General features: G+C 41.2%; 1 protein-coding gene and 1 long non-coding RNA gene across 2 annotated transcripts in view; one reads left to right on the top strand and one right to left on the bottom strand.

The window, feature by feature from the left end:
• Nucleotides 1-25,463, bottom strand: part of FMNL3 (formin like 3) — an 89,908-nt gene that overhangs the window by 22,896 nt on the left and 41,549 nt on the right. Inside the window, exons 2-8 of the mRNA XM_063293722.1 lie at nt 22,045-22,128; nt 19,767-19,847; nt 19,002-19,078; nt 12,482-12,565; nt 6,185-6,337; nt 4,286-4,394; nt 2,228-2,304 (exon numbers count right to left, since the gene is read on the bottom strand). Of these exons, the coding sequence (XP_063149792.1) occupies nt 2,228-2,304; nt 4,286-4,394; nt 6,185-6,337; nt 12,482-12,565; nt 19,002-19,078; nt 19,767-19,847; nt 22,045-22,128 (665 nt within the window). The remainder of the gene's footprint in view (nt 1-2,227; nt 2,305-4,285; nt 4,395-6,184; nt 6,338-12,481; nt 12,566-19,001; nt 19,079-19,766; nt 19,848-22,044; nt 22,129-25,463) is intronic.
• LOC134490581 (uncharacterized) lies at nt 14,539-22,099 on the top strand. Its single transcript, XR_010067223.1, has 3 exons — nt 14,539-14,630; nt 19,015-19,170; nt 22,027-22,099. It is a non-coding gene; the product is annotated as an uncharacterized LOC134490581 (long non-coding RNA).

Here is a 25,463-nt window from a genome sequence, read left to right as displayed (position 1 = left end):
CTCATATCAGAACCACGAGCTGCATAGGTGGGGCCTTTTGCGTGCAAAGTACGTGCTCCGTCAATGAGTTAAGTGTTTTCCCCAGTATATCTCAGAGAAAACCTAGAAAGTTTTGTCAATACTGAAGCCACATTCTTATAAGCATCACAGTATACACCAGTTCCTCACACTGGAATAGAGCACACGTTTTGCAGCACAATATGCAAAGAATGCATATTCTTTGCATTCCTAGCTTGGGATGGGAAAGAATCCTCTTTGAAACCTGGGGAAGCCACTGCCAGATAGGGTAGAAAATACTTAGCTACAGGTACTAATGGCCTGATTTATTACAAGGCAGACTTCTGTGGTGTATTCAGTGGAGTACAACCCAGTGAATTAGTTACTTGGGCCAGACCTCTTTTATTGGGGGGAAAACCCCCCCAACCTTGATGGATGGAGTGCAAAATTATTATCTGATTTACTAGCAGTCTCCCAAATCAGGAGAATGTGATTTTAGATTAGCTGAATGGAAAAACCTGATCCAGCCAGATGATTTTAAAATTTGCATAATCTGATTTGTTTACAAATGCTGATTTATTTTATTTATTTATTCAATTTATATGGCTGCTCATTTCACTGTGGTGACTTTGGATGACTAAGAGCAGTTAAAAAATAAAACCAACAACAAAATACAATACATAATTGGCAGCCAAGGTAAAAACCAATAAACCAGAATTAAAATAACCATCACACGGACTCTGACAATCTGACCCCACAGCCCGGGCACACAGCCCTAGTTCCAGGCCCTTGTGAAAGGCCAGCAGGGTCAGGGCCACCTAATCTCCCAGGAGATGATGTTCTGAAGGGTGGGTGCCATGACAGAAAAGGGTCTCTTCCTGCATCCTGCAAGATGACAGTCCTTAATTGACAGGAGCCATGTCTCCTGCCAAATCTAATGGGATGGGTAGAAGTGTTCAGAGGGAGGTGGTCACACAAATAACCCAGTCCCATGCCATGGTTTAACTTCTAAGGATCAGAAGAGGAGTCAATTACAAGATACAAAGTTGTGACATCCATGCAGAAAGAAAAAAAAATCCTGGGCTGTAGAGAAACTATAGTCATAGTTATAGTTAACATTATAAATATCATTTTATAGAACTATCAAAAGATGCCCTAGACATGACTTGCTACATGCTTACTCTTCTCCATATATGCTTCCATCCATCATTTAATGCCAAGTGTTAAGGAATATGCACTGAACTAATTTAAGATTTGAGAGCCAGTTCTGCGTAGTGGTCAAGGCACCGGGCTAGAAACTGGGAGACCGGGAGTTCTAGTCCCACCTTAGGCACAAAGCCAGCTGGGTGACCTTGGGCCAGTCATTCTCTCTCAACCCTAGGAAAAAGGCAATGGCAAACCACTTCGAAAATCTTGCTAAGAAAACTGCAGAGACTTGTCCAAGCAGTCTCCGGGAATTGGATACAATTGAGTGGATTAAAAAAATAAATTTAAGATATGAACAAGTAACTTTGCACTGTAAAACCTGGAGATTTTAGATGATCAAAGAATTTACATCAACGACACAGCTAGGCAGTATTTCTTGCTGTATACAGAGTTTTCAGTAAGACCAAACAATACTAGGAAACAACTGAAAGTTATCCAAATGCACATCTGCTTTACAAATTAAAATGTGTTTGAAATCAGATTCACTAGCTGGATATAGGTCATATTACAGTATTGTTTAGTTTTTCAGAGTTGAAGGCAGTTTGAAAAATGTACCACTGCTGAAAAGAAAAAAATTCCTCATACTGTTGCTCCTGCTAAAAAGGTATTGCAAATGTTTGTGATATTTCAGAAACCTGCTCACTCTGTTTGATTAGCAAGAATAGTAGGTCAAAAGAAACATTTGTTTGGCCTCACACCATGGAAAGCGATACGTCTCTCAAGGTCATTTTCAACTCATTTAGAAAGCACCTATTGTTTTTTTATAAAGAATTCAGAAAACTGCGGTTCTAGTAGGGTTTTGAAGATCTTTTGTTTTCTACAGTAAACCCATCACAGAACTTGTATTTCCATGATTTCTTGGATATTGGAAACAAAATAATTACTGAAGAATCTTGAAATTGGTTTCAGTTTGCAATATTAATACGTTCCATGTAAGCCATGCCATATAAACCTTAGTATGCCATTTCAGAGATTAAACAACAATCCACATTTCCATGGGACTCACTGCACATAGCTGTCTTACCTGGGATTTTTATTGTTCAAACTGAGGGCAATCTCATTAACAGCATGAGGATGTGACATAACCAAATTGAATCCATACTGGAAGGGAAAGGAATTTATATAAATATTAGAAGTTATAAGAAACAGCAAACTAAGCAAAAGGCCTTATTTAAGATGTCATTTAGCAATTATGCCAAAGAATAAAAGAATAGTACAGTAGCTCGCAAGGTAATCTCTAGATTAGTGAAACCAGATATATACTGTATATATGAAAGCCTCAATTGATCAAAATCATGATGGGGAACAGAGGCCAATTTCTATGGGCCAGTCAGATGATGACCATGGAATATGCTAGATGGAGTATTTGAATGGAAGATGAGTAAATGGTAAAAAAACCTGTATTAACAAACAAAATGAAAAAAGAATAATAGGTATATACTGTCTGTCACACTAAGAGAAAGCGTTAGGATATAATAAATAGGAATGCAAGTGGTCTGATCTTGTGGACGGATACTGATGAATCTGTACAGGGAAGTGAAAGTGTAGGTTCAATTATGAAAAAAGAATTAAAATGTATCTTTTAAAATACAGACTAGTGTTATCTAAGTTGTTGTACATGAATATGAAAGTAGGAATCCATAGGTTGCATTTCTTACTCAGGCGATGATGATAATGAAAGAACCGGAGGTGAAATTTGGGGAGAATTGAGCGTTCTTATTGCAAATAATGGATGTTTGTTGAAAGAAGCAAAACACTGTTGTGTACGAGACCTTGGTTATATGGATGTGAAAGTTTGGTATATCAGGAGAAATATAAAAGTAAATTGAATGCAGTGGGAATAGAGTACTTACAGCAAGATCAGTTTACAGGAAAAAAGGGGGGTTCAAGAATAAATGGGTGCTGGATGAATGTGGACTGAGTAGAAAAACAGTGACTCATACAAAAAATTGCACTGAGATGGGGGCCACGTGGAGAGAATGAATGAGAATTGAACTGTGAACAAACAGATGATGGGAGAGTGAATGGGCTAAGAGGAAAGGGAGCTGAGAAAGTCGTGAACAGACAGAGGTGATGTAAAAGAGAGGAGTGGGAAGTGTAAGCAACAGATAACAGTATGTGAAGCCCTGTTGCCGATGTGGTGGAAACAAGGATGGTTTGCAAGGATAAAAAGGTGTGGAGAAATATAGTGAAAGGTAATTAGCTTAATGCAGCTTAATTTAGATTGATTTAGATCGGTTTCCTGTTTTCCACATGTTGTTCATTTCTCTGGCTTACTCTAAATTAGTATTTTTCTGTACCCTGCATTAAGCTAATTATCCTAAAAGGGGACATCATGATGAGTAGGCATGCATATATGTTTTCAAAAGACATTTTATGTCAATAAACAAATGATTAAATCCCTTAAAATGTCACATATAGCATAGCTCTCTTACACAGAAATACGACAGAAAGCTAGATAGCTAGACCTTGTCATACAGAAGAGCGGGGTAATAGGGAGGGAGGAGTGAAAGAAGGAAAAAGGGATATTAATTGAACAAGGGCAGTTATATCAGTTGTGCTGCAACTCACCACCCCAGTGTGTAGTGTGTAGTGGAAACACACTATCTGGTGGAGGTGTCCCCCATCTTCCAACACTCCATTCACAATTAAATTCTTTAGACAGAACTGAACTTTCAGGGTAGTAGGTAAGTGAAATTCTTCGCTGCGACCGACAAGAGAGATGCTGCTTCATTGGCCCCAGTCAATGAGATGTTACAACATTGCTTGGAGAGCCAAAACCAGTTGTGGCTAAGTGGGGGAAAGGCTCTGGGGAGAAGTAAAGTTGACCAGCAGGAGGAGCTGTGCCAGCAGAAGCAACAATAGTACTGAGTTCCCACCCTGTTTTCTCTTCCTGGCCCCAAAAATTTCTCAGGTGTTCAAGCCAAAAGTTCTCTTTGGGCAGAGCCAAACTATAAATGTAATCAAATGCACACACAAACTTATAATCATTGCTTCCATGAGGGCGGAATTCAGTTCTGCTACAAATGCACCACAGCCAAGCGCCCTCGAAACCCCTCTCCCAGCTCAAAGCCAGCAATACCTGATAGTTCATGATGGCCCGTAAACACAAGATGCACACATGGACATCATCCTTCTGGCTCACCAGCCGTGAGTTCTTCAGAGCTTTCCTGCTGGGAAGTGTGGTGTATCTGGCAAACAGAAGAGCCCCACATTTAGCGAGAAGCAGTAACGTTCCCAAAAGAATGCTGCCACTTGCCAAGGATGAGGTCACGGCCACAGCTAAGAAGGAGCACTGAAATTAGAACCACCAGCTTCTGTCAGGAGATTCGCCCAAGATATACGTTTTCCTTTGGGAAAAGAAAAGGCTGTGTGGCCACAGGACCTGCTTTGCAATCTGACGGCTGTTCCTAAGTTAGAAGGCTCCTAGCGCTGCAAATCAAAAGATATCCTGCAGGTATTCCCGCTTTTCCTACTTTGCAGATCTTGGTAGGCAGAGTGGTTTGGGGCATAGGGGAAACAAAATACATGGTAGAAAAATACATTTTTTCTGGAAAGGAACTTCAAGCCATTCAGGGGATTTCCCCCAAGTTTCAAGTATTTTCCAAGACCTAATGTTACTATCTTCTTCTCTTAGGGAAAAAACCCTCAAAACTTCCCATGCTTACTCTAGCAAGATGAAGGTATGTGGGTTTTTATCAACCAAAATCAGGAAAACCAAACGCAAAGCAATTAAACTGCTTTTAAAAATAGAGAGCAAATTAGATTTTTGTTGGTGGAAAATAATCCAAATTTAGAAGAAAATAATGTCTTCCATGAGGAATAAAGAAGCTAGTTAATTCTCAGAAATGTGGCATGCGACCTAAACATGAGTGACAGAGAGAACCTAAGAGGTGAAAGCTTCAGATGTCATCGCTAGAAAAGAATGTTCAGCTAAGAGAAGACATCTGTAAAAGTTGTAATTATACAGTTTAGTTCTTTCCCTAAAATGTTCAGTTCTATTCCTTTCTGTTCCTGTCAAGGCAGATGACCCAAACCTGTAGCCTTGACTGAGATTGAAGGTTTGTGATTCATATGTATGTACAGTATGTATGTATGTATGAATATCTATATGCTACACACACACGCAGGACAATGCAGGAAGACACTGGACCTTTCAAAACTACTATTGTTATTATCCAACCCGGCATTCTGATGCCTCCCCTGTATTTTGAATTACGGTTCCCACAATCCCTTGCTCCTTGTCATGCTGGTTGGGATTGATGGGAATTGAAGCCCAAAATATTTCAGAGGCATCTACTTGCCTATTCTGCACATTACCATTGCAACAGCAGCTTCTCAGAGGGAGGACCTGTTGACCTTCTTTCTGGTCGGTGCCAGTGCCACCATGGCAGATTGCTAGGCTCTGGTTTCGCAGCTGCTCCCTCAGCAAGGGTGAACTCTCATGAGGGTTTGGTCTCGTAAAAGCAGCTGGTTTTCTTTGGGCTTTTTTAGCCTGAGCAAGTTGTTGTTCTGGCACAGGTTAAACTACTTTGCCAATTCTTATGTGCCTACTCAGCCACCCACTTGCCTCCAAGCCAACAAGTCTGACATGGATGACAGGGGCTGTTGTCCACATGCCCACACATATCTGCATGCACACAGGCCACTATCCAGCCTGGGATGTACATCACTGTATACTGTACGTGGCACCCTACCAGAATACTTACCGAGGTAATAAGGACAGAAAAAGAGAGAGAACAGGAGACCCAGCAAAGACAGGCAAACAGAGCAGGGCAAAGGACAAGGCCTGGAGCAGAGAGGAGACATGGCCAGCTACCACCAGAGGAACATCAAGGGGGAAGGATGGGAGTGGGAAGAAGAAATCAGCACACGGCATCCATCCCCTGGAGGGCAGAAAGCAGGGCAGGTTTATTACTGTATACATAGCACCGCTGAACAGGATACACACTGGAGGTTGCAGCAAGACAGAGGTACATACCGGAGAGCAGACTGGCGCGCAGAGCGAGCAAGACTGTTGGCGTAGGGAGCAGACAGGGTGCTGGGGTGCTGCAGATCCTCTATGGACCTGCTCCAAGATTTCAACTTCTCTAGCGCTCCATCCTCGCTACTTTCCAGACCCTCAAAATCAAACCTGGAGAGCAGACAGGGAACATACACCATACACACAGGGAAGCATTAGAGCGGAAGCTTGCGTGGAGGGGTCAAGCTCTGGATTCCCAAGGGATGGATGTTTCTGCAAGCCACAAGCCAGCAGCATGGAACAGGACAAGGTGCTGATGGACAGTCACATTTCCTCTCTGTCAGTAAAATCTCAGGACACAGAAATCAACATCAGGGTATATTTTAAAGCTCCGCCTACACACAATAGAAATTCCCAGGGCAGTTTTACAGTAGAGGTACACCAATATACAACCAACAGTATACAGTATGTGCTTCATAGACTATGGTGTTTGCATTAGGATATGACGACATAGCTTGATTTCAGGAATTTATCTTGGGAACAGCTGGTCCTATTTGTGCTGAATTCTGGATGGAGTCACTGTTTTGTAATAGACTTCTGGCGTGGTTGCAGCTGACGGAAGTTCCTTGTTAAAGGAGGAACAGTTTTCCCAATGGGGTGCTTTTTCACAAGTCATTTTCATGATGTTCTTTAAATCTGTGAACAGTATTAAGGTTATTATGCCGGCTCCTGGTCTATTTGAAAGGCCAATTCAAAAAATGGTAACTTTGGAGTTCCAAACAAACTGGGATGAAGTTATATAAAAGACCCTCTTGTCTCACAGTGTTTCTGAGTGTTAAGATCTGGAAGTCCTTTCTAGATTTCTGCCTAAGAGACTTTTTTAATCACAGCATTCCGACTTTTCCAACAACCTAAGAGACGGCTTTATACATGGACTTCACCAGATGGACAACACTGAAATCAGATTGACTACATCCTTTGCAGCCAAAGGTGGCGGACATCTATACAGTCGGTAAAAAGACCTGGAGCTGACTGTAGTTCAGATCACAAACTTCTTATTGCACAATTTAGGATCAGACTAAAGAGATCAGGGAAGACCCACAGATCAGCTAGATATGGGCTCACTAATATTCCTAAGGAATATGCAGTGGAGGTGAAGAATAGATTTAAGGGACTGGACTTAGTAGATAGGGTCCCGGAAGAACTATGGACAGAAGTTCGCAACATTGTTCAGGAGGCGGCAACAAAATACATCCCAAAGAAAGAAAAACCAGAAGGCAAAATGGCTGTCTGTTGAGCCACTAGAAGTGGCCCAAGAAAGAAGGAAAGCAAAAGGCAACAGTGATAGGGGGAGATATGCCCAATTAAATGCAAAATTCCAGAGGTTAGCCAGAAGAGATAAGGAATTACTTTTAAACAAGCAATGCATGGAAGTGGAAGAAGACAATAGAATAGGAAGGGCAAGAGACCTCTTCCAGAAAATTAGAAACATCGGAGGTAAATTCCAGGCAAAAATGGGTATGATCAAAAAGAAAGATGGCAAGGACCTAACAGAAGAAGAAGAGATCAAGAAAAGGTGGCAAGAATATAAGGAAGACCTGTATAGGAAGGATAACAATATTGGGGATAGCTTTGATGATGTGGTCAGTGAGCTAGAGCCAGACATCCTTGAATGGGCCTTAAGAAGCATTGCTAATAACAAGGCAGCAGGAGATGACGGCATCCCAGCTGAACTGTTCAAAATCTTGCAAGATGATGCTGTCAAGGTAATACATGCTATATGCCAGCAAATTTGGAGAACACAAGAATGGCCATCAGATTGGAAAAAATCAACTTATATCCCCATACCAAAAAAGGGAAACACTAAAGAATGTTCAAACTATTGAACAGTGGCACTCATTTCACATGCCAGTAAGGTAATGCTCAAGATCCTGCAAGGTAGACTTCAGCAATTCATGGAGCGAGAATTGCCAGATGTACAAGCTGGGTTTAGAAAAGGCAGAGGAACTCGGGACCAAATTGCCAATATCCACTGGATAATGGAAAAAGCCAGTGAGTTTCAGAAAAACATCTATTTCTGTTTTATTGACTATTCTAAAGCCTTTGACTGTGTGGACCAGAACAAATTGTGGCAAGTTCTTAGTGGTATGGGGATACCAAGTCATCTTGTCTGCTTCCTGAGGAATCTCTATAACGACCAAGTAGCAACAGTAAGAAGAGACCACGGAACAACGGACTGTTTAAGATTGGGAAAGGAGTACGGCAGGGCTGTATACTCTCACCCTACCTATTCAACTGGTACGTAGAACACATCATGTGACAAGCTGGGCTTGTGGAATCCAAGGCTGGAGTTAAAATTGCTGGAAGAAACATTAACAATCTCAGATATGCAGATGATACCACTTTGATGGCTGAAAGCGAAGAGGAACTGAGGAGCCTTATGATGAAGGTGAAAGAAGAAAATGCAAAAGCTGGCTTGCAGCTAAACCTCCAAAAAACCAAGATTATGGCAACCAGCTTGATTGATAACTGGCAAATAGAGGGAGAAAATGTAGAAGCAGTGAAAGACTTTGTATTTCTAGGTGCAAAGATTACTGCAGATGCTGACTGCAGTCAGGAAATCAGAAGACGCTTAATCCTTGGGAGAAGAGCAATGACAAATCTCGATAAAATAGTTAAGAGCAGAGACATCACACTGACAACAAAGGTCCGCATAGTTAAAGCAATGGTGTTCCCCGTAGTAACATATGGCTGGGAGAGCTGGACCATAAGGAAGGCTGAGAGAAGGAAGATCGATGCTTTTGAACTGTGGTGTTGGAGGAAAATTCTGAGAGTGCCTTGGACTGCAAGAAGATCAAACCAGTCCATCCTCCAGGAAATCAAGCCAGACTGCTCACTTGAGGGAACGATATTAAAGGCAAAACTGAAATACTTTGGCCACATAATGAGAAGACAGGACACCCTGGAGAAGATGCTGATGCTAGGGAGAGTGGAGGGCAAAAGGAAGAGGGGCCGACCAAGGGCAAGATGGATAGATGATATTGTAGAGGTGACGGACTCGTCCCTGGGGGAGCGGTCCATGGAGTCACGAAGAGTCGGAAGCAACTAAACGAATAAACAACAATTCCGACTTTAGAGCTCTCTCATAGAGCAGCTCTAATAAGTCCTTATATTTTGATGAAGTTCAATAATCCTCCTAAATCACAAACAATTCACATCCAAAATGTAAGCTATTTGCACAATGGTCTGTCCAGTTAGCTCTGCTCAAATCTTTTATAATTCAAGAATGGAATTGCTAAAAATGCAAGTTTAACAGCTATCTACTTTGTTAATTTTTTGGCTAGATCACTGATATCAGAAATGAAGATTTATTTATTTATTTGATTGATTGATTGATTTCTATAGCCGCCCATCTCAACAAGTAACTCCGGGCGGCTTACAACAATAAAACCATAAAACAATTAAAACAATTATAATTAAAACACTTAAAATATAAAATAAATACAAAATAAATATATATGGCTGCCAAGTGAGCAATGCATAGATATTAATACAGCCAAGAGACGGGACCATCCACACACTCGAGGCCCCAGGCCTGGGCACAAAGCCAGGTCTTTACGGTCTTACGAAACGCCAACAGGGTCAGGGACATCCTAATTCCTGGAGGGAGGATGTTCCAGAGGGCAGGCGCTACAGAAGAGAAGGCACGCCTTCTAGTTCCCACCAGCCGACACTCCTTGGCTGACGGGACCTGCAGCATACCCAACCTACTAGATCGAATTGGACGGGCAGAAACAACTGGGACAACTAGAAGAAAAACAGTCAATTTCTGCAAAAGCCTAGCTTTCACTTACCTCTGATACCTCCCAATATCTTTGTTCTTAGTCTATGACCCCTAAACTGTCTATCCCAAAAGGCCAAGCTATTCTCACTCAGACTATCCTCTCTATCATGAAATCTGCTTTTGTTATGAAACTCAAGATCCTATTCAAGAACATAATATGTAACTACCTTAGTTCTATTTCTATTTGGATGCTATCTGTGTGATTGTTACCTTCCCTTGCTTCTTCTGTCTTCTTTTCCCAAGTTAATTTCTTCTTACATATGGACATCTTGCTGCACTGTTTCAAAAGATGAGCTTTGGACAAGAACACTCAAAAGCTGATTTTCTTTTTACGCTGCCTAGACCTGGATTGACAGGCAATTGGTGCAGTTAAGACAGAACTTTGGGGATGCAATTCCAAAGACTGCAACAGGTTCCAAATATGTGCAGGTATATATGTGTGTGTGTGTGTGTGTGTGTGTGGATGGATGGATGGATGGATGGATGGAGAGAGAGAGAAAAGGGGCCCACCTCACCATTAAAGCCAAAGTCTAGAATTACCTAGCTACACCACTGCTGACAGATTGAAATCTCTTTGGCCTAAAAGCTTAGCACTCCTCAGTTGGAAAAGAGATTTAAAGTATGATTTATGGATTTGGGGATTAAAAAGGGTTCAAGTGAAAGGGGAAAGAGTAAGATGGCAATTACTTGATAGAAAGAAAGGTGGAAGTCATAATTCTATTTTCTCTCTTTTTTCACTTTTTTCTTTCTTATTTTCTATCTTCTTCATTTTTCCTTTAATTTTTATACTTTTGTTGTATTGAAAAATTCTAATAAAAATATTGAAAATAAAAAAAAAGATTTAATGTACCATAATTCTTTTTTTTTGTATGTATGTGTGTGGGTATTTACCTACAGACTCAGACACACACTGAGAGAGCAAAGAAGAAGCCCATTGCTAAGAAAAGCCCAGTAACAGGGGCATATGGAAATACAGATTTAAGAAAGCTCACCTAGCACCAAAATTCACAAACTTTCTAGTTACCCTGAATTTCTCTCTTCTGTTAGCCTTTCTGCTACTGTTTTAATACTGTTTTATTCTGGTTTGGGCTACTGCTCTCTTTTATATGCTTTAATGTATTTTGGTTGTTTAAAATTATGTAATTCACTCCAAGAGGCCTGCTTTCTGAGAGTGGAATAACTTGAAAAAATGAAATAAACAAGCTGCCAAGGCAGAAAGATCAAGATAAGACTTTATCAGAATAAGGAGGACAACTTCAAGAAAATTCATCTCTCAGTCAGAACTAGCCGAGCATAGAAAATGTCATCTATGCAGATTGCCTCACGTTCCACCATTCCTGATGAGAGAGATACACAATGGGTACATACCATGAGCTCCCTTTTCTGTTGGGCCCTTGGGACTTAACTAGCAAAGACATCTGGGCAAATTCAGGCTGAAAGTGTCCAAACAGAAGCCAAGAACAGAGCTGGTTAGCCCTCTGGAGTGTTCCTCAAAACAACAGCCAGGAACAGGACTCTTCCTCCTGTTTTGATATCCTTTGCTCTTTCTTTTCATATTTCTAAATATTATTGCAATATGGAACTTATATGGCCTTTCACATAATTCTCAAGGACTCTGGGGACCCATCTAGGCCATCTGTTGGAGGCTTCATGATCAGTGGGAATAAAGCAATCTGTAGTTTACTATTGTAACAGCACAACATCACTCCCCAACCCCCTTTTTTCTCTCTCTTACCATCCTTCTGACACTCTCTTGTCTCTCAACCAAGCAGCAGACAGCAGGGAAATAAGAGATTTACATAAGCTTTGAAATTAGGCCTGAGAGCCACATATGGTCCTAGATCTTCAGGCTGCCACCCCTAATCTAGGACATCCCGTGGACCATGAGTTAATGGAGCTTCAGATTCCGTTTTTGGTACCAACAAAAAGAAAGGAATGCAACAATATCTTTCACTTGCTCCACTTCCGGCTAACGTCTCCAACCTCTGTTCAGAAAAGTCGAGCACCTTAATTTTAACGTAAGTAATTCACTAATGAAATGCCAGAAAATTAACCAATTCTCATTCATTTGTAGCTGTCATTTTTGTTTATCTTGTTAGTCTACCAAGATATACAGGCCAAGCAGCCAGCAGCTTTTTCCTCCAGAGATGCCTCTAATGTAAACTGTGATCTGTAAGTGCCAGCTAAGGAGTCTTCCATAATGAATAGGAGGCCTGGTATGGAAAATGCTGAAAGCAACATCTAGATTCTTCTCTCTGTATGAGAATCTGAATGAGATTAAGGGTCCCTGATATAAAACCAAACTTCCAAAATGCCACTATCCATTCAGCATGCAAATCTCATTATGTCTTCCTACAACTGTTATTGCCGCTCTTAAGAATGTATATGACACCATCATGAAATGTTCACTTAGGTAGGGCATATTATGGAGGAGGAAGATCCAGGGCATCTTGACAATAACAGTTACTTACATCACTGCACATTGAGCAAATGAGAGGTAGTCCACCAGCACATCCAGGCCTTTGTTTTCATCATTAAGAAATTCACGCACCCATCTGCAAAAACAAAAAAACAGAGTTGACCCCAAAATATCACTTATTTCAGACGTTCAGTGATGTGACTTACAGACTATGTTCAAATTCAAAACTGTGACGCTTTTCAAGGTCTATCCTTCCAACCAGCTTTCCCCAACCTGATGCCCTCCAGATAGGGCGACAATCTCCAGGATTTCCAGGTGATGCAGGATTGCCTCTTTATACTCTCATAGAGTGTTTAAAGAAAGGTATTTATTTGTTTATCCATCCAATTTTGAGGCTGCCTGACTCCTTGACCACTTGGGGCAGCTTACAGATAAAGAGGAAAACAATACAACAACGATGGCCTACTTGACACTTAAGCATTGAGCTGCACTAGATATTAACTGGGAATCCTTCAGTGGGCACATCAGTCACATCCATGTCTTTTACTTCCTTGAATGCTGCTTGCTACCCAGTATAATTTTCTCCTCTTTCCCTCAGTGTCTCTAGGTTCATAGGTTCACACTGCCATTTCATCATGGCAATCCAAGTGATTGCAATTCTCAGGAATGTGTTGCTACAACTTGGGTTTATGTACACACTGAAAATTTTAATATTTTGGCTAAAATTAATCTCATCTTCCTCCTCCTCCTCCTCATTGGCTCTTCTGGTTCCACTATTTTTATAAACACTGCTTACACTTCATTATACCTAATCTTGTTTTATGTTAAGATCTCAGGGATGGGTTTTGCCTAAAAAGGCAAGATATTAATTAGTTATGTAAATTAGACAGATGCATTGAGCATATAGAATCTTGCACAAAAATCAAATTTATTGTCTCTTGCAATGTGCTGAATATTTACAGCAGGGTTTCCCAAACTGTGAGGTATGCCTCCCTTGGGGAGGTGGTGCAGACAGAGTACAGGGGAAGCATGAAGAACCTTTTAGTTGTATATTGTCATAATAAATCCACTTTTCCCAAAGTTTAATTGTATTATTTTCACTGTTCATTTGGATGTTTGGATTTTTAGGGGAAGTATGTACATTAAGATTACACTAAAGTGAGGTGTGATGGCAAACAGTTTAAGAACCCTTGATTTAGATACTTGAAAACTCACATGAATGACAACAGTCTTGGGGGGCAGTCTATTCAATGGTTTGAGATGGGCGGCTATATAAATTGAATAAACAAACAAACAAACAAACTTGAAGATTCATGGGACTGAAACTGGAATTGTGTATGCAAAACAAATATGTTCCCAATGGGAACTTCTCTCTCAAAGACTACATTCAAGTGAGTGTCTATCTCCACCTTTCAGAGGCACCAGCCGAGACATCAGACATCAACATTTCTCCTTCTCAATAACTCCCATCCAACTCAGCTCATTTGTAGGACTGTGTTCAGTCTGGAGTTTTGATGTATATAAACTGGACAGGGTTCAGAGAAGACAGAAGAACATGATAAATTTAGAAGGAAACCAGCAACTATGGCCCACCCAGTGTGTGTTCAGGGAGATTGTGGTAGCCCCTAGCTGCTGTAAACAAAGCAACTAGTACAATTTTATCTTTCGGTAGCAGAGAAGGGAAGGGTTTGCTCTGGCTCCAAGACACCAGCTGGAGATCCCTCACCCTCCTGTAATCTTTGATGCAAGGAGGGAACCAACATGGGAAACGAATCTGACGAACCTGTAGGCAAAGAACCCAACTGTACCTGCTGGGTAGTACCAAATGAAGCTGTGGATGTGTGTGACTTTGTACATGGAGATGTGCCAACCCAGGAAAAAGTACTGCACATCATAACAGAGAGAATGCCCGCAGCTAGTGGTTTCAGTATGTGTGTTATTTCCTGGAGCAGCTTTGGCTGACTGCAATTTTGTCCATTAATCATCTGGACCCTGAAACGGTGCATATGGTCTCTTTCCCTCTCTCTTTACACCCGCCCATTTCCTGCCTGTCTGAACTTCAGCCTCCAACCCCAGTGTGTTTCCTGTCTGATTTCAGTGGCTGCACTGCTAATTTAGAGTCCTCGATGCATTTGCTGAAGGCTAAAGGATGTGGAGGAGGGAGCAAAGGCCCTCTAAGGCAAAACCCATCCTGTAGTCAGGTAAGGAAGAGGAATTATGAGTGGGTATGTGAGTTCCTTGCAGAAGAGGAAGCCACACCGCTTTTTTTAAGTGCGTGTTTATATCAATGTTTCTTTACAAATGCATCTGCTGCTGTGCTTGTTTAACCACAGCTGATTGGCAGAGCACATGTTTTGTATATAGGTCTCCCCAGGATTTACAAGAAACATTTCTCAACCTCTGACCTGGACAGCCATTGTCAATTACAGCAAAAAATACTAGACTAGATCCACCAAGCCTTTGACAGTGTATGGTCATTTTATGCCTTCACTGGCAGGAATAAATAGCTCCAAGGGCATGTGAGAGGCAAGGCACAGATGTGGGTGAGCGCATGCATGCACTTGTATTTGCTTGTGTATGTGATGCAAACAATTACTGGGCTTAGGAAAGCCCAACAGAGTGCTTCTAACCAGGAATATCACTAACACCAACAACAGTCCAGCCCCAGCTGTGTTAAGAACAGAGAAACAGGGAAATGAGATGAAGTTGCCTGTAAGGGAAAATATATCTCCAGTGGCTCAATAAGTGGGCCAAGATTTTCTGGAGAAGGAAGCGAGGGGAGGGGAGGAGGGGAGGGGAGGGGAGGGGAGGGGAGGAGAGGAGAGGAGAGGAGAGGAGAGGAGAGGAGAAAGATGCACACATTTACAAATGCTTGAGAAATTCTGGGCAGATCCCTGCTGGGTTACATTACGGGATCTCTTTTCTCCTCCAAAACATTTTATTTGAATAGGCAAGCCTGTTTACAGGAAAGCAAAAGTAAGCTTTAGAAAGATAGAGGAAATTTTATCAAGGACATGTGGACTGTTTGTAGCAGTTGAAGACCGTCCGCACGCAAGCAGGTTACCCTCCAAGATCGCACAGATGAGCAGGGGTTGCCTTGTGTCCTTGCACACTCCCTGCTCCCCCAGAGAATTAGAGCCAGCTTCCCCTACGCCCAGCCCTATCCCTCATCTCAATCATGTCCTTCTAACGTCTTTCTCTGCCAATGATTCCGCTGTGTCCAAGTCAGGGACACACTCCAAGTTATGTTCTTATCATGGTTGTTCTTTTTTAAAAACAAACAAAGCTACTCAACATTCTGTACCAAATTATTCCTGATTCCACTCCCAGAAACACTGAATTCTGTGGCTAGTTGGTTACGCAAATTAAGCCACACTAGGCAAATCATGAGTTTATTTTGCCCAATTGTTATGCTTTTGATAATCACTGGGAGTGGCAAAAAATAATAGCTGGGAATGATGGAAATCGTAGTCAACAATATTATGATGGCATAAAGTTGTCTACCTCTATTCTACAGTGGTAATCCTCACTGAGAACCTCACCATCACGATGAAACCAGGCATTCATCAACACAGATGTTCAACTCTATTTTTGCAGACTAAGACCAGAAAATGTTGGAAAATTATTATGGGTAATTTCCAGTTTAGTTTGTACCCAGTTCACTCCCAGTCAATCCCTTTATCCAGATAAGAGCAAGCACACCTTCCACTCAGTTCAACTAGCATATAAAATTTTATATTTTATATAAAAATATAAAAACATCAGCAAACATCAAAATAGTTACCAGGCAAAAACAGAGGAAAAGAGAGACATGAACAACAGGGAAGAATTTGCATTAGCTATACATCTATATGTATCTATCAAAAGGCACAGAATTTTCAAAACCACTGGAAACTGCACTGTGGGTAACTAGCATGGACATTCTCAAAGGGAGGGGCCTTTGTTTATTCCAGCCTTAACCCTTTTATGTACATAACTATAGTGGAATAGAGATGGAAAGTAGGACACCAGGTGATCCCTCTTGTATTCTGTACAGTGAAGGAAACAAATGGTGGATGGGAATGCTGTATCCAACAGAAAAGCTGAAAATTATTGACTGTTGTTCTGCTCAGCCAACATAGATTTCTGAGTTTTGTCTTGCAGAAGAGATGCTGGCCCAATTATTAATGTCTTCTCATTATAATGTTTGGTTCTTAGTGCAGAAATTATCCCATAAATAACTTCCATGACTCACTGTTATGAAGCAGAAAAGATTTAAATGTATCTATTTTCAGTAAAATCTGCACATATAATTTTTTTCTCACTCCTGTATAGCAACCAGAGTATGAAATATTATTCCAATAAATAATTGTACAGTACTTTGCCATTTTTCATGCCGTTTAGCAAAACTTATCACAGTCATCATCACAATAAAACCTGCATCATCACTGCTGCCAATAATAATAACAATTAAAACTTGACATTTATAATACCATACTTCCCTAATTGCTGAAATAATTCATATCTACTGTGACATTAGAGAAGAGACTGCTTGCTTTAACGTGGCCTGGTAAACTCTTAAAAAGCAGTTTTCAGCTATCTCCATACTGTACATTCTTCCTCCTTGACAACTGTTTTGACAAGCAAAAGGAAGAATCACCATTTGATGCCAGAAAATTATTTTTTAATAACATACTGGTGCTTTGGGGAAAAAAACTTTGCTCCCCATCCAGGTGCCTGGGTGAAAGAAACACTGTGATAATTAATTGCAAATCTGGCTTTCTTGATCACAATAAACAGTCCTGACAGAAGAGACCAAATCAGATTTCTATAAAGGTCTGATTGATAGAACACTTTTAACTTTCATTGTCCATATAACAGGCTACATGGCAAACTTTCCATCCCATTAAATAAGATTAGTAGCTTCGAAATAGAGTTGGTATACTGGTTAAAGAGGCAGTGTGGAGTGAGGTACAGTAGTTAAAGACTTGGATTAAGATCAGAAAATTCCAAATTCGTCTTCCCATTCAGTCTGAGTGACTTTGGGCTGGTCACTGTCTCTCAGCCCAATGCTACCTTTCAGAGTTGAGCTGAGGATAATATGGCTGAATCATACCTCTAGTAGTTTCTAGGCTATGAAGAAGGATGTCCTTATTTTTAAGGAGCTTCTAATATTGTTTTTTTCCTTATTGGCACATTCCTCAAGAATGGGCAGGTGGAGTACACATATACACAGTTTTGAGCTCCTAGAGGAGCATGGGATATAAATGTTGAAGATAAAGAAATAAAAACTTCACATGACTTGGCTGGCTACCTTGTTTGGATTGTTCAGCTGAACACAGTACTTTGGATTTCCAGATTTTAGTCCATGTCCACAATTCACTGTCTACTATAATTCAGGTGATGGGGGAGTCTAGAACTCTGCACCCTGTTGAGTCTTGCCTTAATGAAGAACTTTGGAATAGAAAGCCTGAATGTGATCTTTTCTGACACTGCATGCACTACGATTATCACTAGAAATTCATACATGCAGCCCATTCCACTTTATGTAAAATATCTGACTCTGCCCCACACTCCTAGCATTTGGCACTCCCTCATCCCTTTCTGATTCCTGAATCTCACACTCCAGGTTACTGCTTGCTCAGACCAAACCAAGGGGCTCTGTTGACTAAGCATCACCCTTGGTGTCAGTTCCAGCCAACCTGAGGAATTCCCACCCAACCATGCCCAGAAGCCAAGGACAGGAACAGTTCAGCTTCCTGATCTTCTTGGTGTTTCCCTTTTAGCTGGAACCAGGACAGGTGGGAGACAGGGACACATTTCCCAATTCTCCATAGCAGGCTTGCAAATCTTTCAGATAGGATAGGAATCTCCCTGGTAGGCTGTAGCAATCTGGACACAAGATTTATGGGGTAAGGAAGGCAGGGGATTAAATAAGTGTTTCCCTGTTCAAAATACCGCACTTGAATGGAAAATGGCTGCTATCTTAAATCCATCTTCTTGTCAGACTGAAGGGCTGCTTCAAAGCTATAGCCTAGGAAGAGTTCAAGCCAGAAAAGACCCAGATCAACTTTCTTCCTTCTAACAAACCATCTCCTGGCTGGGTTCTCACAACATGCTAAACCCTAATGTGAAGTTAACAAAACACAATTGTTGTGTTCACATAGAATACTATGACCTCTCCCTCCAAATAATCCTTTTTATAGCTTAATGGGAGGGCTTAATTCACACAATATATTAAAACAAATATTTCTCAGAAATACTAGACCGTAATCTATGTAGTTTAACCTGGTATGTTGTGCAAACCCAGCAACTATATGATCCCTGAATGGATCTCTGTATTTTAGGTTTGGCTTGCCTACCAATGAGCAACCATTTGCCATTCTGTATTGGTTTAGAGGCCAACCTGAATGTATGAAGAACAGTGTGGATCAGGGCAAGGGTTTATGCAGTCCAGCAGCCAGAGAATAAACACCCCAGCCCTGTGGGACAACGCACAGCGTCAAATGTAATGCCTATTCAAGTGGTACTCCCTCAGACCTCAACATGATACATGATACCTTTGTTCAAAAGGCTGGTTAACAATAACCTACCCAATGTGATTAGTCCTTAGAGAGATCTCCAGCTCCCTCAGCACTTTGGTGGATTCCTGCACCCTCCGACGAAACTTCTGTAAACATAAAGAACTCCCTGTTTACAGTGCAATCATTCCTTTTATTTTACAAATGAACCATGATCTGCAGGAGCAGGATTGACCATCAGGTTAAGTATGCTGGCATTTCCTTTTCCATCACTCTTCATATCCCCCTACTTCCTTTATTATTTATAAGAATAATAATTTTACCATTTATTATAGAATTTGTAAAAGAGGATGTGTCTAACCATCAAGAAGATGGACATGTCCATAAGTCAGAAGGACTAGGGCTTGATTTTTTTTTTTTCCTGAGCAAAAATAAAATGGCTCCACTCCTAAGCATGAACTGCACTGTGGAGGTCCAGAGGTGGTTTTGAGTGGCACGAAGACCTTGTGTGGTAGCGCCCACAGAGTCCCGTTTGCTTGTTCAGCATTGCCAAGTTGCTGCCTGCCCAGTGGGTTAGTAGATATATCACCACAACTCGTGGGTTGTGGGGTATATTTATTTTTTACAGTTATAATTGTATATTCAGTAGCTTCCACTATAATGACTCATCCGTTATACTTGATTGGTTTTAATTTGATAGCAGATAACATTCTGCTCAGGCAAGTGTGTAGCTAATGCTTTGGTGAACCATAAAGTGGGGGGAGGGAGGGAGATATTTCTTTGGTCACCCTTCTCCTAACACTGGAAACCATTTTAAAGAAGACTTTTAAGGCTTACCTTTCGGGTAACTCCTGGATCGAGGAAGCTCTTCAATTTCTGGATATATGTGTGGGGTGGATTCTTCACTTGAAACCTTTCCTGTTCCGTGTTGGGGAAGAAAAAGAAACAGAGGGAAGGGATGGAGGGAATTATTGGATATGCAAGAAACCTTTGAAAGCCAGCACTAGAACGCTGCATTGTTTATTTATTTATTTATTTATTTATATTTATATTTTGAATTTAGTCACTGTCCATCTCACTAAAAAGTGACTCTGAGACGTTTACAATAAAACAAGAATAAATACTTGTTAAAATAAAACAAAACAATATTCTTAAATAAAAATATAATCCAAGACATAGGTGTTAAAAGGTTCTTAATTTAAGGTTCTTAATTTACGGGAGCAAATTATGCAAATTATAGCAAACGGCAAATGATTGCAATTATGGATTGATTAATCCAAGAAATCTCCCTCAGTATGTGAAGGAGAGCCCTCACTTGCACTGAAAGCATGCCAGTCAGGGACTCAACTCAAGTTTCTACTAATCCAAATAGCAGATACTTCTTTATGTCTGCTTCCCTAATAAAACCTGAAAGGAAAGCCATTTTCAGTTTGTGCTCCACCCAGATATTTTCTGCTCTGGCTGCTCAACAGCCCTTTTCTTGTGCTCACATGCTAGAAAAGTCTGTCCCTTTGACTTCAAGACTGTAAGAATAGGCACAATTGCTCTGTATAAGAGTTTTACTCCTGAGTGCACAGGAATATAGGACCAGGTTGTAAATAGCCAACCTGAAAACCACTGTCTTGCAAGGTTCTGGTCTTTGCCTGTGTACTCACAGAGATGCAGAAATAATATTTTGAACCCATGAACATTGTTCAAAATGAATTCATGGAGTTTGGGCAATTAGTTCTTAAGTTGCGACTATTACTGCAAAATGAAAGGCCTTCAGGTACGAGATTAGAGAGTGTATTAATGTCCTACATTTGACTTCAATCATCCACAGTATCGGCCTGATCTTGATAGCCTCCTCTAATTCTATGGACAAATATTGCCCATATGCATGAGTCTGTTTGCGTGCAGCACTTCCATATGGATGTGTGTTGAGTGTAGCCGTTCTTTACAAGATGTGTCTTCCTCTCCAGGTGGTTTTCCCCTGAGAGCACATCTCATGAAAGGCAATTTTCCATTAAAATAACCCAAGAATTGTCTCAGGGATTCCCTGCCCATGTACTGCTCTTGAGAAAAGTTTCTGGGCTATAACATACAATCACTTTTCTTGGCCAAACTTCCCCAGTTTGAGAGCTGCACCGATAGATGCGTTGTAATTGTTTCACACTTCTCTCACATCCTGAACTACTCCAGGTTTGAGACAGCCCTCAGCAAAAGGCCCTCTAGTTAGCCATCTTCTGTACTGCCACCATCCTGCTTGTTTGGCAGTGACACCTAGCAAGAGTGATTTCTCAAGCAGTTGGGCCCAGGAACAAGCCAACATAAATTCTGGCGCTTTTTTCTAGGGAAATAGGGGAAGTATTAGCAATGAGTCCTGCCGGGGCTCAAGTGGTATCTCAGGGATACCCCATGAAAATGCCAGACCTTGTGTCTTTTAAGTGTTGTACTCTATAGTAGTGTTTCTTAAACTTTTTTCTCTCAGCACCTCTTCCCACTTTAAAAATTATGGAGGACCCCCAAAGAGCTTTTGTTTGTATGGATATTTACCTATATTTACCATATTAAAAATTAAAATTGACACATTTGCTGCCACTATGCTTTTCACAATTGTTTGAGGGGATTTCACTATTGTATTATTTTTCAACATAGGCTGGCAAATAATTCTGATTTTGCAGACCCCTGACAGGGGCTTGGGGGACCCCCAGGGGTCCTCAGACCACACTTTGAGAAACACTGCTATATAGAGTATCAAACTGGCCAAAATTGTCCAGAGTTTAAAAAGCACAGGAGCTATAAGCAAAGTTAGGTTTTCTTCTCAGTTGGTCTGTAACAGGCCTCTATCTGGATCAAGTATAGAAGTTTCCCATTATTCATAGGGATAACGGAGGAACTATTCCTACAATGCCGAAGACTTCAGCAGCCATGTATAAAGAGTGCCTAAAGATAAGGAGATGTTGCCTGCTCTTTTAAAGGAAGTCAAGGCCCTGTAGATCAAGGGGACCAAATGTTGTTTCTGGCAACAGTCCTCTTGCCTGAGTCATAAGCTGATGTGCTCTGACATGTTTTGTCCCTTTCACGTTGACAGAGTCTCTCTTTCTCTCCATCTTAGCTCTTCCAGCCCTCTTACCTGGTCGCAAATAAGGTCCCATTTCTTCTCGTTGTCGTATTGCCGCAGAAGACGGGCCTTGTCAGGAGGGAGATTCATGGAGCTCTGTGGAAAGAAGCAGAGGGACAGGTAGTGGGGAGGGACACCCAGACTGCCTTCTGCATCCTGGAATGCATCTTCATCTTTGAGAGGAAGAGGAGGACTAGGTGTGTCGAAGGATGTATGGGTTACTGTTTACATTCTGCAATGGGCTGCTGGGCAATGGGCAGGGTTGGCAGACTCTCAAGACCCATCTGGACCGGATAGCAGAAGAACGTACTGACTTGTCTAGACTTGTCAAAACCGTAGAGCGTCCAGTGTACTGAAGCGAATAGCCTTCAGGGTCCTTATTCAAGGACCAGCCTTCTGTTACAAGCTACAACTTTTACTGTGCCATCCTGCACATCTCTGCTTGGAAGCAAAGCACACTGAGTTCCATGGGATGTCCCAGGTGACTGAGTATTGGACTGCAGCTCAAATGTTTCATTTTGTAAAACATTGCAGGGGGGTACTTATAAACACTTGAACAGCTTGGGACACAAGCTCTCCCCCCCACCTCAAATTAATTTCTCCTATATGTCCCTAACCAAATCTTTTTCTGAGGCTTGCTCCAATGCCTACCACCAAACAAAGGGAGGTTCTAATCACTGGGGCAGGGGCTTTGGGGGGAGAAGCAGCATGGTTATGGGACTACTTTCCCAGGCAGCTTTGCTAGTTTTCCTATTTATTTGCATTTATTTACTGGGGTTATATGCCACTCTACTCACTGACAATTCTGAATATACAGTATACTTATCTGACATCCATAAATCTGTAAATTTCTCAGCATCTGGTGATGAATTCTTTATTCCCCTAAACTTCCTTAAACAAATTATGTCTTCTTGGACTTCTCTGTTTTAAAATCTGTGTTTTTACTCTAAGGTTGTTTTCTGTTTTGTTTGAGATACCTTGTATGTTTATGTATACAGTAGTTTATTTTTTTTTATATGACAGCCAATGTAGTATCGTGGTTAAGGCAACGGACTTGGACTGAAGAAACTTGAACCCAAACATGGAGATCATGGGATTATTTTAGGCCAATCACTCTTTCTCAGTCCAACCAACAGAGTTGTGGTGAAGAACATGATGGCAGAACATGCGACATTTTTCAGACATTTTGTAGCGCAACTGAATGTGTACAGATTTCACAACCTGTCCCTCAAGCATGCATTAAGGAAAATCTCATGGGGCCATGTTTGTGCGCAATGAACAAAGACTATCTACACAGCTCCTAAAATTAGGGAAGGCCTCATGTACATTACCTTGAGCTCCATTAAAAAAAAAAGTGAGATACAAATGCAATAAAAAAAATTAGGCTTATTTTGTATTTATATTATTTTATTACATATTTATTATGAGTTGCCCAAAGAGCTTAATGTTACGGAGTTGCAAACAAACATCTATAAGCTATCCTGAACTGTGGAAAGAATAGTTGGCATTCAAATACTCTAAACAAATATTTTGTCTTCCAGTTCCTTTCACCTCTGTTTGTTCCGATCCTAGAAAGATCAGGTTCCAAACCCTGGAACATCTGTTCTGTTGTCAAAGATACCAGAAATGTTCCGCCATCAGAACAGATCGTTCCAACTTTACCGGAGTGCCCTGACCTCCCCACGGACAGTCCACACTGTGAAATGGAGGCAAGAACAGTACATGTCAAGATTAGGCCACTTCCTCTAAGGTCAGACATTCCGTGTTAGCAATGGAACTCTTTTGATGAGGCCAGAAAAAGCCATCTGAGATTATAACAGATGGAATTGTTGGGGGGATGGAATGTTTTGACCTTGAAAGAGCCAGGCCGGTCCAGTGCATCTGGAAGGAACCAGGGTCTAGTCTAGGCTATCCTATCCATTATTTCGCATCTTCATCTCTGGTCTAAATGAATAGCGTAGATATGATAGCTTTAGGGCTTAGCAAGAAATAATAACCAAAATGAGAAAGTCAAATGAAACTGACTTACAATACTCTGAATCACCCCATTGGTTCACCTACCCATTAATTTGTGCTCTGACTAGAAACTCTTCTTCCCACCTTGAAGGCTTCAAGCAGGCTTTTCTCCCAGGGACCTAACAATCTGAAATAATTATAACCGAGGACTGCTGTGGATCCAACTTGTGTCTTTATTATCCAGGTTTGTTCGTTTGTTTACATTATGGACAGGAAGTGAACTGAAGGTAGTTTGGAAAGAGAAGGATGTTTCTTACATCTGTAGTGTTTCCACTCTTGTACTTTCCAGTTGCTTCATAATCCGGCGGGACAAAACTAGTTTGCCTACAGACCAGAAGCAGCTAATCCTCTCTCAAACCACGTTTACCTTTTTAAAATTAAAATATGCCAAGAGACTAATCCCCAAAAGGAGGCTCTGGTGTTGTGGATATACTGTTCACGTATGCATGAAAAACAGCTTGAGGTGCTGTCAGTGCCGCTGGCTCTAGTTTTCTCCAGATCTTAATAGCTGCTAGAAGTAATACTGATTTCTCCATTCTTGGAATAAGACCTAGAAGCTTTCCCCAAAGATCTCCAGTTGGTGGCATACAGTACAGCAAAATCAATCCATTCTAAGACTAAGGAGGGCTGAATTTTTTTCAGTTCCTTGCTGCATTCAGTGGTAGACATTTCCAGGGTCTAACTCTGTGTTTGTGTGTGCATGTAAGCCTTCAAATACTCTTGATTCTAAGTGAATATTTGTAGCTCTGGGTTGAACTGTGGAGTCCTTGGTGCTCTCTGAGCCTTGTTGTTCTCTTGCAGACGTTTCATTGCCAGACTAGGCAACATCTTCAGTGCAAAGAGGGAGTGGGCCTTGCTCTCACTTTATATGCAGTGGCTTGCCCTGCTTGTGTTGGTGGAGGTATTGTTCTCTCCTTGGGAGTCCCTTGATTAAGCTGTTGTTTACCGCTTGATTGTTTGACTGAATTAATAGTTCCTTGATTAAGGTATAATGTACTGTTTGATTGTTCATCTGCAGATAAACTTTAATCAAGGAACTATTAACCCAGTCAATCAACCAAGCAGCAAACAACAGCCCAGTCAAGGAACTCCCAAGGAGAGAACAACACCTCCACCAACACAAGCTGGACAAACCACGGTATATAAACAGAAAGCAAGGCCCACTCCCTCTTCGCACTGAAGATGTTGCCTAGTCTGGCAATGAAACGTCTGCAAGAGAACAACAAGGCTCAGAGAGCACCAAGGGCTCCACTCTTGATTCTTGCAAACGACAAGGAGAAGTCCATGCAGCTTTGTAGGCAACTTTTTCAGAAGTGGTTTGTCTTTGCCTTCTTCCTAGGAATAAGAGTAAGTGACTGGCCCAAAGTTGTCCAGTTGGCTTCCATGTAGAATGCAGGACTAGGAGTTAGGCCTTC

The sequence above is a fragment of the Candoia aspera genome, chromosome 2 (genome assembly GCF_035149785.1).
Source record: "Candoia aspera isolate rCanAsp1 chromosome 2, rCanAsp1.hap2, whole genome shotgun sequence".
In the NCBI taxonomy this organism is placed as follows: Eukaryota; Metazoa; Chordata; class Lepidosauria; order Squamata; family Boidae; genus Candoia; species Candoia aspera.
This window is presented reverse-complemented; position numbering and strand designations above follow the sequence as displayed.